The sequence below is a fragment of the Xiphias gladius genome, unplaced genomic scaffold (assembly GCF_016859285.1).
Source record: "Xiphias gladius isolate SHS-SW01 ecotype Sanya breed wild unplaced genomic scaffold, ASM1685928v1 HiC_scaffold_281, whole genome shotgun sequence".
NCBI classification, from domain to species: domain Eukaryota; kingdom Metazoa; phylum Chordata; class Actinopteri; order Istiophoriformes; family Xiphiidae; genus Xiphias; species Xiphias gladius.
In genome coordinates, this window is record NW_024401950.1 from 1 (window position 1) to 15,208 (window position 15,208).

The window sequence follows — 15,208 nt, forward strand, 5'->3', positions numbered from 1 at the left end:
TCGGTTATTGCTTTGACAGGATTATTCATATTGGGTTGGTGCAAATAAAAGCGCCGCAATAGGATTATATTTACCTCAGGGTCGAGGAATGTCTAGATGATTTTTCCTGAAAATGGTATCGTGTTGAACACACCCAAAATATAAACAAGAAAACCGTACATCTGTTAAACGGTGGCAGATAATGACGTCTCTTCTCTGCAGATAGGAGCCTTTAAGATATAACAACATATCAGAACGTTTTTTGTTGTAAACAATGACTCATTAGTGGTTTTCTTTTGGTGGTTTTAAACAATAAGGAAAAAACTGACAATGAGACTGAGATGTATACATGTAAGATAGAACCATGTGATATCATATTATGCTAATCCACAAAACTCTGTTCAGTATTTAATGTAAACAATATTTTGAAATGAGTTCATAAAAATGGCCCTCTCTTCATCCTTCCATTCACACCTCACTTCCACCTGTTTCAGAAACCTTTGCTCAACACAGACACTGTCCAGGTTAGACTCCAACAGTTGGTGAACAAAGTGGAAGTACATGATGTAATCATAGTTCATTAAGAAAACTATCAGCAGTAATGACAGAATCGGACTCTAACGCAGGTCATAATCCTGGAAATGCAGAAATATGGAATAAAACATCTGTTGTTGGTACAAAATGAACTTGAAAAAAAAAAAAAATTTTTATTGTCTTCAAGCTTTAACAACGCAGCGTTGTTACAATAATAGAAAAGATCACAACGGAGTTGAACAGGGTTGAATGGGTCTGATAATGGAAAGAAAGTTTATATCAGGTAAACTAAACTCCCTCCTGTGGATTGCAACAGAGAAGCTACTGCTTCTGTTAGTGCTATAGACTATGAAACTGGTCTTCAGTTTTTACTTCTGAGCTCAGTAACCATGGCAACAGCAGAGCATCACTGCCGAACCGTGACAACAGACAGGTTTAGTACTGAAGGTGAAAGTTAAAAGCAGCACTCTGTTATTCAAGCGTATACACTGATCAATACAAGGTTAAAACTGCCGGTAACTGGTTTGACCTCGTGGCTGATCGATGCTGGCCCCAATATTTTGCAAGCAAAATGTTCTGGGTTCATAAAATATTAAACATAAGATGCGGATTTTGAGGCTTTACTGTTTGAGGTATACTAAATATTTGTGTTTCAAACCAAAACCTCATATAAGTGATGGTTTGTGTTTGTTCTTCCGCCTGAGTAGGAGTCATCACTCGACCAGCTGGATTTCATTATGGAAACATTCAAATGAATACTGTCAACCTTGAACTACTGTTTGAAATTTCAAGATAAGAATGTGGACTGTTTTAATAAACTTTTATTGTGGGGAGAGAGATCAAGAAACACATGAACATCGACCTAAAAGATACAGGCAGCTCTTCAGCCAGAATATTATAAATCTGAAATTAAAATAAAGTCCTTAAACTTAAAATCTAATCTTAAGTAGAGCATTTCCACAGAGAGCCACTTGCATCAGCAGCACCATGCTCCAGTGCTCTGGGAGAGTTTATAGTCCTGAGAGTTGAAGACTGGATGACTGACAGCCATGCTTCATGACAACAGAAGCCACGGAAATCCCTCCTCATCAAGAAGATGACGCTGACTGGCCCTCATCTGGACTCTCCGTTGCTGCTTCACAGGTAAAGTCCAGAGAATCAGACTCCTCTCCTCTATCAACGCCCTGGCCCCTCTGGAAATCAAGCTGACAAAAACCGCGGACGCTGCTTCATGTTTCTCAAGGTCTCTCAGAACCCCAGAGTCCAGAGGCCAGGTCACAGTGACTCAGTTCTGGAGCAGTGAGAGTTTGCTCCGGGAGGCTCTGCTGCCATCAAATGGTGACCAGTCAGATGTTTATGTATACCAAACAAATCTACTTTTAGCCTGGTACTCACAGAGAGAGATGGAGAAATCGTAAACTACTTATTTACTATGCTACCACTCGAAAGCAATGTGGGATTCCAGGTCGTTTTACAGGCAGTGGATCCAACTCGACTCTTTACCTAATTCATCAGTGGAGCTTAAGGCTGAAGATGCAGAAAGCCATTACTGTCAGAGTTTTCACGTTATCAACAGTCAGTATGTGCTGATAAGCAAAGAAAAGCGTCGTACAAACCTCCTCAGTCAGACTGAAGAGAAATTGAACTGGCTGCTGCAGCTGAAGCTACTGCAGAGACTGATACAGTTCACTGGAGGACACACACACACACACACACACACACACACACACACACAGTTTAATCAAGTGGATTGAATACTACTGTTGCTTTTATGTCCAATTTTGAAATGACAAAATCGTTAAAAGAAAAAAATATAATTTTGGATTGAAATCAAAATTACTTTATCCATCACATTTTCTCACCATCCATTCATATCCAGTTATAATCACGTTGTCATTGGGTCAGTAACAAATCAAGACGAGCTACAATTCTGTACAGTTAATGACAAGATATTTGTACATGACCTTTGACCTTAGTCTGCTTGTCAAAACTACACACAATCACACACCCACACACACACACATGCACATTGTAGACACACACACACAATCACACACACACTCTGATTGTTAGATAACTTTCGCTCTTTCTCTATCTGTAGACAAATAAATGAACTACTATCAGACTCTTAGAAAAAGAAATGTTCTTATCTCCATTACATTTTTCAACGAACCCTTGCTTTCATTCTTGGCAGTAAGGAGCAAGCAACGCTCATGTATAGCGCTCTTTAAGGTCAGACTACACCTTTGCTTTTTAATAGAATAAAAAGTAGTACATTAAATGCAGACGAGAGGAAGAATTCATAAAACTGAATAAAAGTCCCTCTAAAGATGTTTGTCTTCAGCTGCTTTTTTACCACAGTTTCTCAGATCTTTTGTCAAAAGAGTTCCAACGCTTTTAAAGGTATAAACTCAAAGGCAAAGTGACCTTTTACCTTTGAAGCCTGATGATGCGAAACCAAAAAGCTGTGATCAGAAAGTGACAGGACAGAAAGGACAGACATCCTTTCATACCCACCTCCCTACCTGCTTTAGGATACCCCAGCTAAACAGGACACCAGAGTCTGTACCGACACAGCTATCAGATGTGATGTCAACATAGATCCCTTAAAAAACAACATCACCTAATGCCAGAGAACACTAGTGACTGACTCGGTGAGATAAAACCAGTCCTGGGATTTAATAGGTCAATGAAGAAACAGTTAACATGGCAAACTCATACGACAGCAGTTATTATTGTGATCACATGTATGGAAACCAGTCATTTGATGAACACGCCTTTTTCTACATACACAGACTGTGTTAAGGCTTTTCACTGAGCTCTTGGCAAATAAACACTTGTCATTTAAATGTTCCTGGTGTTAGAATCTCACCACAGTCACGGTTTATCACTTGATGCTGATCATGTCCCGCTTTCATTTCTAATCTACTATCTACTATTTCCCCAGTCAGCAAAGTGTGAAGAAGTATTGAAATAGTTGTCTATTTCTCACATTGTGTGGCTTCATGTGTTGTTCTAACCAGTGTTCCCCAAGCAAGGAACATATGGCAAAGAAAAGAGGACGTGAATACGGTCAGTCATAAGAATGGAACCACACGGAAACCAGTATTTGAAGAAATATTTATTGTCTAGAACTATAAAACCATCATCAATACAATGCCAAGAGCACATTAATGTAGAGATGTATACACGAGAGAAAGAGAGAGAGAGGGAGAGGGAGAGAGAGAGGGAGAGGTTTCAGAGAGAGAGCAGTTGCAGAAAACCAGTAGCAGGGTCCATGAGTCAGGGTCAGAAATAGGGAACACTGGTCTGTCAGTGTCTCTGAGACCAGAGTCTGGGAGCCCCTGGCCTCACAGGTCACAGAGCCCACCTCTCTTTCCATCACTGGTCTGCAGGGAGCTCCCAGGTGCTGCTCCAGCTGTAGCGTTGTCCTTTCTCCAGCACCCCCGGGCTGCTGTTTCCTCCCAGCTGCTGTTGCTGTTGCTGTTGCTGCCGGCCCACCTTCCAGGTGCTGGGTTCCTGAACTGAGGGAAGCCCTGTTGGCTGGTGTGTTAATATGAGCGTGGCCTTCCCCTGCTTCAGCTCCACGCTGAGGGGGCAGCACGGTCAGGGGGTGGGACGGCATCACCTAGGAGACGCTAATCAGCTTATTAGACAGGGGCCACACAGCTGTCAAATCAAACACTCAGACACTGGGACACCCTTTTTCAGAGATGATTTTCTCCTTATGAGTTTCTAAGCAGATGTTTTTTCTGCTCCTATCAAATAAGCCCACTCACACATTGTTTCACTTCCTTGGAAGGTTTCCTCATGCATATCAGCACAGAGAGAACCATCGTGACAGTTTGACCTGAAATACATCAAACTGCACTGGAAACAAAACAGGGAAACATTTTCAAATATTTATCAAATATTAGACCACCCAGTTTGCATTACTTTTAGTTTTCAGTGGAAACATTAAAAATACATAAAAAGAATCCCATAAACCGCCAATGCGCCTATGTGGAATTCAATCATCGTTTAGCAAACGAGAAACGGATTTCAAACTGCACTGGAAACAATGTATAACACAATAAAGGGATTACAGATTTTCTAACCTTTTCAAATCCCCATCTTGTCCTCATTCTGTTCTATTTCATCTGAATGAAGTGAATCTAATTCAACTTCTAATATTAGTCAATGATGAGTTTTGTTTAAAAACGAATCCAGAGAACATATATTTAAAAGAGAACGAAGTTGTATCTTCTCTACAGCTCAACTTAAACTTGGCATGACAGGAATGTGTAAAGAAAAGTTGAGTAAAGCTAGCTCTGAGTTCACCTCCATGATGACTTGAGGAGAAATCCCAACATAAACACTAAAACCTTGCTAAGAACATTCTATCTACAAACATTTAAACAATGGATTTACAACGTTACCCACATTATTGTATTTAGTGTTTGTGCAGTGGTGAAACTTACTTCCCAACATCCAGTCTGGTCTTCTCCACCAAAACCACCACAGTGATAAACCTCATTGGAGTCAGTCGCATAAAAATCCCTCTCACTGTAGAGAGACACGCCTTCTGGCCTGGCCAGAATCAGAACTAAACCTACTAACCCTCAATATTCAACTTCATATTTAAATGTGGAAATAACGATTCTCTTGAATGAACTTTAGATTCTAGGCTGATATAGTTAGTTGAGTTCTGTTACATAAAGCAAAGATCTTCATGCAAAATAATTCTTCAAAAGTTACATTATTAACACTGAAAGGAGGCTATTTTTCCTGCCTGAAGAACAGAAGCAAATATAAAAAATAGTTCCTGAAATAAAGCAGTTGTTAAACATTGACTTACTTCCAACATCCAGTCTATTCCTTCCGAATTCCCCCAAAAGTCTTACTTGGGCTTGAGACATGCAAACCTATTTGAGTCAGTCAGACAAAAAATTCCTCACTGTAGAGAGACACTGGTTTCGCCTCTGAAACAAAACAAGTTTCTCCAAACTGAGTCTGTTTTAAAACACAGTAAATACAATTTATAAATGTCATTTTTTCATACGTAAGCATTTGAAGAAAGATAAAGCTTTTAGCAAAACAATTAAATGTCAGAAAAGACATTAGTGAAAAACCCAAAAAATAAACCAAACTTCATGAGAACAAGTATTACCACATCCTGATCAATACCCGATCAACTGATTGATCCATTGATAAACAGCATGATCAAGGAGGTTCCCTGTTCGAGCCAGTCAGAGCATTTCCATAGAGAGCCACTTGCATCAGCAGCACCATGCTCCAGTGCTCTGGGAGAGCGAGGTCCTGAGAGTTGAAGACCGATGACTGACAGTCTCAGCAACAGAAGCCAGAAATCCTCCTCATCGCTTGAGCGATGACGCTGACCTCTCTCCCGTCTCCAATCTGACTCCTCTCTGCTGCTTCACAGGTAAAGTCCAGGAGAATCCAACTCCTCTCTCTATCAACGCCCCGGCCCTCTGGGAAATCGTCGACAAAACCGTGATGCTGCTTCATGTTTCTGTCTCTGTGTCCTCAGAGTCCAGGAGGCCAGGTCACAGTGATCAGCCTGGAGCAGTGAGGCCTGTCAGGAGGCTCCGTCGCCATCAAATGTAGGACCAGTCAGGGATGTTTATGTGGCTGAAGTAACTACCAAATTCAGCCTGAAAATTAACAGAGAGACGGAGAAACCAACTACTTATTTACACTGCTACCACTGATGTCATCGTGGGATTCCAGGTCGTTTTACAGGCAGTGGATCAAGTCTGACTTCACTCTGACCATCAGTGTGAGTCCAGGCTGAAGATGCAGCAGTTTACTACTGTCAGAGTCAACGAGCCTCAACAGCTTTGGTTGTTGAATACAGTGAAAAAGCTGTCAGACAAAAGTCCCTCCTCAGTCAGAGACTGAAGAGAATTGAACTGGCTGCAGCTGGAAGTTACTGCAGAGGACTGACATGTCCAAATTGAGGCCATTACTAATAATAATACCTCGAAATTGTAAGAAAACCTATACTTTTAGTAACCTATACCAAAAGTACAGTAAATTTCGAAGTAAATGAATCAATTAACGTATAGAGGCCATAATAAAGGACATGCAAAGCTATGAATGGGGGAATATTAATGTTGACAGAAATATTTACTAAATAAGACAACATTGATCGATATAAATATACACAAATACACATGCAAAAGCAGGCTAATAACCATAAAGCACATAAAGATAGGGGACAAATCTCTCTGCCATTATTAAAAGACCATGCAGGTACATGAGGAGACAAGATGTTATAGTAGTAAGACAGCGATCGGTAACAGCAGATATCAAGGCGGCACGCAACCAGGACAGGACCGAGGACAGCAAGGAGCAATAGTTTTCCAAAGCGACAGAGACACCGCCATCAAGGGATTTGTTAAAATGAGCTCCAGATATGTTACTTCTGCGAGTCCAGTGCTCTTATATTTATCAGACAGATTGAAACTCTTGTTCAGCTGTAACAGAGACTTCAGACTGACCGAAAGGTTTTTATTTCACTGAGATAATACAGTCCACTCTTGCTACAGCTTTTAAAACTAAACTGATATATAGTTGTTCTTATGTTGAGGACCGTCTGAGCAGAGGAGAAGCCAAACAACGTAATTCCGTACATAGCAGATAGACACCTAAGTATATTTGATCAAGTTCAAACCCAGCACCATAATTTTTCAGTGTCTGACCATGATGAAAATGTACTGATTTTCTGTCAAGGGTTTCCCAAGATTTTGTTTCCTTCAAGCACTGCAAACTTTTGGTGAAGTAGTGATCCTGAGACTAAGCTGTAGAACAGTTATTACTATGGAAAATAACCACTGAAGGCATGTTCATGATAGCTGTCTCTTGCTGGATTATACTGTTGAATTCCATCAGAAAATTGCCAAACATGAACTACTCCAAAATTCCACAGCAAAAAACTCAAGACCAATAAATTCTGAGGTTGGGGTATTTCTCCCATGTCAGGTCAGTCACTGTTCCATTAGGACACTGACATGGAATGTCAAATAAAATATACACCTTGGATAGATATGAAAATAATTTGTTTGTTGACAAATACTTTGCTGATTCAGTTGAGCTGTACACCATCCCACATTTGAAGCGTGGAGATCTCATGACATGTTGAGTGACATGAAGCTACAGTTCACTGACGGTGTGTTCGCATATGTGTCCTGCCTCTGGTCCCACATCAAGATGCTCAGCACTGTTCTCATCGACTATTCAGCATCCAGTTATAACTGCTACATGTTCTTACTCAGATTTTCCTCTAATTAATTCAAGAGTGAGCCAACCCAGCTGTTAAAGATAAATGGGCTTGTTCATGACCTGATCGTGATATAGTCTGTGAGAGCAGGTGAGACCAGCACCTGGCTTTAGGATACCACAGGAAAACAGAGGCACTGTTGAGCTTTTACCTATTATTGACACAGTTTTCGGACGGGACGCGAATTAAACATTGTTATCATTACCATTAATTAATAAAGTCATGAGCTAAAAATGATCTATATTCTTGGTGTCTCTCACTGAGACAGACTCTTGTCTTGTAAATTAAATAGATCTCCTCGTCATCATTCCAGAGAAAACATATGACAAACAGTTAAAGGCCCTATTTAATAATTTATGATGGACATTACTTATTTGATAAAAATGGTGTTTACTGATTTTGAACCTGTAAACTCTTTCATTAAGTTCTTGTTGAATCCGCTTCTAATCAATATACCTGCAGAATAACTTCAGATGGAAGACATCAGATATCACTTGATGCTACTGATATCCTGCTTTTATATTCCTCATCCCAAAGACCCTTTTCTGCTTCTTTCATCCAGTCTGGTCTTCCAACAAAGTCCACCACAGTGATATTAAAACTCATTGAGCCCCATTGAGTCGCTGTGACAAAAATGATCTCACTGTAGAGAGACACGGCTCTCTTGGTTCTGAAACATATTAGTTCACCCCAATTTTTCTAAAATATGTAAATTTATCATATTTGTGAGGTAAAAGATCAGGACTGTCAGAATTTCTTCATAAATACACACAAAAGTATTAACTTAATTTTAAATATTCCAGCATTTAATAATTTTTCAAAATAAAAATAAAGACATAAAATTGATTTCTTCAGTGAGCAAAATGATCAGGCTGAAATTTCAGCCTGAGGGGGACATTGATTTATTTTGATAGTGAAATTAGTGGGAGTTTTTGTGACAAACGGCATTTTGAAAGAACATTTCTCCAATTTTTAATTTGGAGCAAGTTCACAAAGAAGTTAGCATTACACCCAGAGTTTCTAATTAGTGTGCTGGGAAATTCAGACTGATCCATTGATAAACAGCATGATCACTCAGAGTGGATCCAAGTCCCTGCTGGAGTCAAAGGTCAGAGCATTTCCATAGAGAGCCACTTTGCACTTCAGCAGCACCATGTCCAGTGCTCCTGGGGAGAGTTTATAGTCCTGGAGAGTTGAAGACTGATGACTGAAGTAGCTGTCCTCAAGACAAACAGAAGCTACAGAAATCCCTCCTCATCAAGAAGATGACGCTGACCTCTCGGCCCTTCATCTGGACTCTCTGCTGCTGCTTCACAGGTAAAGTCCAGAGGAATCCAACTCCTCTCCTCTATCAACGCCCTGGGCCTCTCTGAAATCAATCACAAAACTGGGTACGCTTGCTTCATGTTTCTGGGTTCTCTGTGTCCTCAGAGTCCAGAGAGTAAAGCCAGGTCGTTAGTGACTCAGCTCGGGAGCAGTGAGGCTCTGCTCTGGGAGGTCTGCCGCTTATCAAAATGTAGGACCAGTCAGGATGTTTATGTGGCTAGCAACTACCAGCATTTTAGCCTGGTGGTACTAACAGAGAGAGAGACGGAGAAACTCCTAAACTACTTTATTTTCACACTGCTACCACTGAGTATCAGTGGGATTCCAGGTGCCGCTTTTACAGGCAGTGGATCAAAGTCTGACTTCACTCTGACCATCAGTTCGAAGTCCAGGCTGAAGATGCAGCAGTTTACTACTGTCAGCTAGAGTTTACACTATCTCAACAGGTAAGAATCTGTTGACACAGTGAAAAGCGTCGTGACAAAAACCTCCCTCAGCTCAGACTGAAGAGGTTCGAACTGGCTGCTGCAGCCGGAAGCTACTTTGCAGAGACTGATACAGTTCACTGAGGACACACACATCCAAGATTTTTGTTAAAGTTTATATAGATCATCAGTCAGTGTATCTTGACTTTATAGAAGTTAATATACATTTATCTAAATTTAATTACAATGTCCATTAGATATGTTTACATCTCAGGGATAATTTCATTCACACCTTCAACAAATCAGCCTCTAGTACCGATGACTTCCTATTGTACATCACAAAACCCTCATCTTCCCTTTCTTCTTCTTTCACTTATTAAACTGATCAGAGATTAAAGAGTTTTGTTGTCTCTCCCAACCCATTTTAAATGTGCAAACAAATCTTTTATGCATTGTTTGGATTCACATTTTACCATACCAGGTAATATAGTTGAAAACTCAAGATTTTCGCCTTTGTAAAGGAAAGGAAAGAGCATGGGTAGTAAAGTTGGAATGTCCATTTTTCCAGATGTTCTGAGCTTGATAAACAAAAGTTTTTCTTTATCTTTAGCAGAATGAAATTAAGTTATTTGTTATTAGCATCTGTCATTTCACAACTCAGAGTAGCTTATTTCACACAGTGTATAAATTATATATGTCAATGGGAGAAACATCTGTACTTCTTTTCAAACGTGGGATTTGGGGATCTTTAGTCATTACTCACTGCAAATTCTTGTACTGTCTGTAAAACATAAAACCGATAGACTTGTAAGACAATGAAAAATTCGTTGGAAATTCTCCTATTTATGAGAATTCACAATTCAGCCTTGAAGCTGTTTTCAGTGGAAATCAAATGAAGTTTTTCTTCTATTCTAAATTTTACCGCTTATGCCCCTTTATATCTTCGATAATTTGAATAGTCGAATCCTTTCTCAGCAATTTCTGTAGGGGGAAACACCTCATGATATGTTGAGTAGACAGCTACAGTTCACTTGACCTGTGTGTTTTGCATATGTGTCCTGCCTCTCTGTCTCCCAAGACGTCAAGAGGCCAGTGTTGATCAGTGGCTGTCCGCCGCATAAAAACCTCTCACCTCTCTGACTTTGACGCCAAACTACCTCAAAAAAAATCGCATTCTCAGTTTCCCAGTTTATGTAATAACTGGTTTAAGCTTTTAAAATTTTTTTTGACAGATTGTGACAAATTATATAAAGTTTTTTTTTCTTGAAATATTAAACATCAACTTACAAAATTTATTTTAATTTTAATCAAAGAAATTTCTGAAATAAAAAATTTTAAAGAAAAACCGCATCAACAAAATTACAAATGATTATCCAGACACATATTTTATTGTAGATTGTCCATATAATAATGATGATGTCGTTTAGGTAATTCTATTGGGAATTTAAAAAATATCCCAAGAAACTTCTTTCAGTCAAACTCATGTCAAAACTGATAACTAATCATTAAAGTTATAAATTCATCTTTATTTTCATTTAATATTATTTTTTAAATATTAAAGACATTTTTTAACAACACATCAAAATATAGGAAACAAATTCTTAATGAAAGTTTTGAGACATCGAAAAGAAAACTAGATAAAATAAAATGACGATAATTTTGATCAACTCTTTTTTTGATCCATTGATAAACAGCAAGGACTGGGGAGACCAAGTCCTGCTGAGCCGTCAAGGCCCATAGAGAGCCACTTCACCAGCAGCACCATGCTCCAGTGCTCTGGGAGAGTTTTATAGTCCTTGAGAGTTGAAGACTGGATGACTGATGGCTGTCCTTCATAGACAACAGAAGCTGCAAATCCTCCTCACCAAGAAGATGACGCTGACTCCTCCGCCCTCATCTGGACTTTCCACATGCTTCACAGGTAAAGTCCAGAGAACCAACCCTCCTCTATCAACGTCCGTCTCCCTCTGAAATTTCAGTTTGACAAAAACCGTGGACGCTGTTTCATGTTTCTGTGTCTCTGTGTCCTCCAGAGTCCAGAGGCCAGGTCACAGACTCAGCTCTGGCAGTGAGCTCTGCTCTGGGAGAGCAAAATCCACGCCATCAAATGTGTAGGACCAGTCAGGATGTTTATGTGGCTAGCAACTACCACTATTTAGCCTGGTACCAACAGAGAGATGGAGAAACTATTAAACTACTTATTTACGCGTGCTACCACTCGAGCATCAGGGATTCCAGGTCGTTTTGAGCAGGCAGTGGATCAAAAGTCTGACTTCACTCTGACCATCAGTGGAGTCCAGGCTGAAGAATGCAGCAGTTTACTACTGTCAGAGTTTTCACGGCTAAACAGCAAAGATGTATTTGACACAGTGAAAAAGCTGCTGTGACAAAAACCTCCCTCCAGTCAGACTGAAGAGAAACTGAACTGGCTGCTGCAGCTGGAAGCTACTGCAGAGACTGATACAGTTCCACTGAGGACACACACACACACACAGCACACACACACACAGCACACACACACACACACACACACACACACACACACACACACACACACACACACCTGCGCACACACACACACACACACACACACACACACACACAAGAGGTTAATCAAGTGGGATTTCAACACCACTGTCGCTTTATGTCAATGAAAATGTATAAAATCAAGTTGAAAAGAAAAATATGCTCTTGATTGAAATCAACAATTACTTTTTATCCATCAGAGCTTTCTCACCATCCATTCATATCCAGATTATAATCACGTTGTCATTGGGTCAGTAAATAAATCAAGAGGAGCCAACTTAGTACAATTTGCAGTTAATGACAAAGAGGCTTGTTCATGACCTAACTAAACCTCAGTCTTACTTATCTCATATCTCCTTCTACACACAATCACACACACACACACAATTGATTGGTTAGATAACTTTCGTTCTTCTCTATCTGTAGACAACAAATGAACTTATCATCAGATTCTTTAGAAAAGAAAATGTTCTTTATCTCCATTAGCATTTTTTAAATGAACCCTTGTTTCTTCATTCTTGGCAAAGTAGAAGTGATCAAGCAACGCTTCAAACCATCGATGTAGCGTTCTTTCAAATTCAGACTACACCTTTTGGTTTTAATAGAATAATAGCAGTGCACACATTAAATTCAGGCGCCCAGTAGAAGAATTTACAAACTGAATAAAGTCCCTCTAGAGATGTTGGTCTTCAGCACACTGCTTTTACCACAGTTTCCTCAGATCTTTTGTCCAAAAAAGAGTTCCAACGTTTAAAGGTACAAACTCAAAAGGCAAAGTGACCTTTACCTTTGAAGCCTGATGTGATCTGAACGAGGCAAAAAGCTGTGATCGTGAACTTGAGCTTTGGGACAGAAAAGGACAGGCGTCCTTTCACACCACCTCCTACCTGCTTTAGGATACTGGCTAAACAGGACACTGTGAGGCTGCACTGACACAGCTATCAGATGTGATGTCAACATGATCCCTAAAAACAACATCACCTAATGCTAGAGAACACTAGTGACTGGGCGGTGAGATAAACCCGGTCCTAGGGGATTTAATAGGTCAATGAAGAAACAGTTAACATGGCAACCTCGACAGCAGTTATTCTTGTGATCACATGTATGGAAACCAGTCATTTGATGAACACGTCTTTCTTTTTTCTACATACACAGACTGTGTTGTCATTTCTTTCACTGAGCCTCTTGGCAAATAAACACTCTGTCATTTAAATGTTTCTGGTGTTAAAATCTCACTCACAGTCACGGTTTATCACTTGATGCTGACGATGTCCCGCTTTTCATTTCTAATCCAATATCTAAGATTTTCCCAGTCGTTAAAGTGTGAAGAAGTGCATTAAAAAGGTTCATTTCTTCATATTGTGGCTTCATGTGTTGTTCTAACCAATGTTCCTGCTATGAAATACATGGCGAAAAGAGGGCGTAACACGTGTCAGTCATAGAATGGAAACCACCACGGAAACCAGTATTTGAAGAAATATTTATTGTCTAGAACTATTAAAACCATCATCAATACAACAAGCAGAGCACATTAATGTAGAGATGTATAATGAGAGAAAGAAGAGGAGAGGAGAGTGTTTCAGAGAGAGAGCAGTTGCAGAGTAAAACCAGTAGCAGGGTCCAAGTGAGTCAGGTCAGAACAGGGAACACTGGTCTCTCGTCAGTGTCTCTGAGACCAGAGTCTGAGAGCCCTGGGTGGCCTCACAGGTCACTGAGCCCACCTTCTTCCACTGGTCTGCAGGGAGCCTCAGGGTGCTGCTCCAGCTGTAGCTGCCGTCCTTCTCCAGCACCCCGGGGCTGCTGCTCTCCTCCCAGCTGCTGCTGCTGCTGCTGCTGCTGCCGTCCACCTTCCAGGCCAGACTCCAGTCTGAGGGGAAGCCCTTGTTGGCCAGGCACATGAGCGTGGCCTTCCCTGCTTCAGCTCCACGCTGGAGGGGGCAGCCACGGTCAGGGTGGGACGGGCATCACCTAGGAGGCGCCAATCAGCTTATTAGACAGGGGCCACACAGCTGTCAATCAAACACCAGACACTGGGACACCTTTTCTTTGTGAGAGTTGATTTTCTCCTTTAAGGAGTTTCTGCCAGATGTTTTTTCTGCTCCACCAGTCACTCACTCACACATTGTTTCACTTCCCTTGAAGAAGCCTCTCATGCATATCAGCACCAGAGAGAACCATCGTACAGTTTGACCTGAAATACATCAAACTGCACAAACAAAACAAGGAAACATTTAAAATATTTTATCAAACATTAGGACCAATCTTTAGTTTGCATTACTTTAGTTTTCAGAAACATTTAAAAATACATAAAATAATCCGACAACCGTCAAATAAGCTTCATGTGGAATTCAATCATCGTTTAGCAAGCGAGAAGCAGATTCAAACTGCACTGGAAACAATGTATAACACAATAAAGGGATTACAGATTTTCTAACCTTTTCAAATCCCCATCTTCGTCCTCATTCTCTTCTATTTCATCTGAATGAAGTGAATCTTAATTCAACTTAAAATTAGTCATCGATGAGGTTTGAAAAACAAAAATGAATCTTAGAACATATATTTAAAAGAGAACTGAAGTTGTATCTTCTCTACAGCTCAGCTTAAACTTCAGCATGACAGGAATGTTTAAAGAAAAGTTTAGTAAAGATGCTCTGGTTCACCTCCATGATGTGGAGGAGAAATCCCAACATAAACACTAAAACCTTACAAGAACATTTTATCTGCTGCAAACATTTAAACAATGGATTTACAACGTTACCTTACATTATTGTATTTAGTGTTTGTGCAGAAACTTCTTCAACATCCAGTCTGGTTCCTCACCAACAGTCCACCACAGTGATACAAACTCATTGAGCCGTCGTACAAAAACCTCTCACTGTAGAGAGACACGGCTCTCTGGCTCTGTCAGACTGAACTAAACCTACCAACCCTCAATATTCAACTTCACATATAAATTTGGAAATGACGATTTCTCCTCTGAATCAATCCTTTATATTCATTACAGTTATTTTTTAGTTTTCGAATTCTTGTTGCTAAAGCAAAAGATCTTTATATTCATGCAAAATAATTCTTCAAAAATTACACATTAACACTGAAAGGAGACTATTTTTCCTGGCATGTTGAATATGAATGAAAT

General features: G+C 40.1%; 1 gene segment (V, D, J or C); it reads right to left on the minus strand.

Moving 5' to 3' along the window:
* Window positions 1-13,648: 13,648 nt before the first annotated feature.
* Window positions 13,649-14,003, minus strand: LOC120787591. The segment is given in 1 exon segment: window positions 13,649-14,003. A coding segment is annotated over 1 exon segment (264 nt).
* Window positions 14,004-15,208: the final 1,205 nt, after the last annotated feature.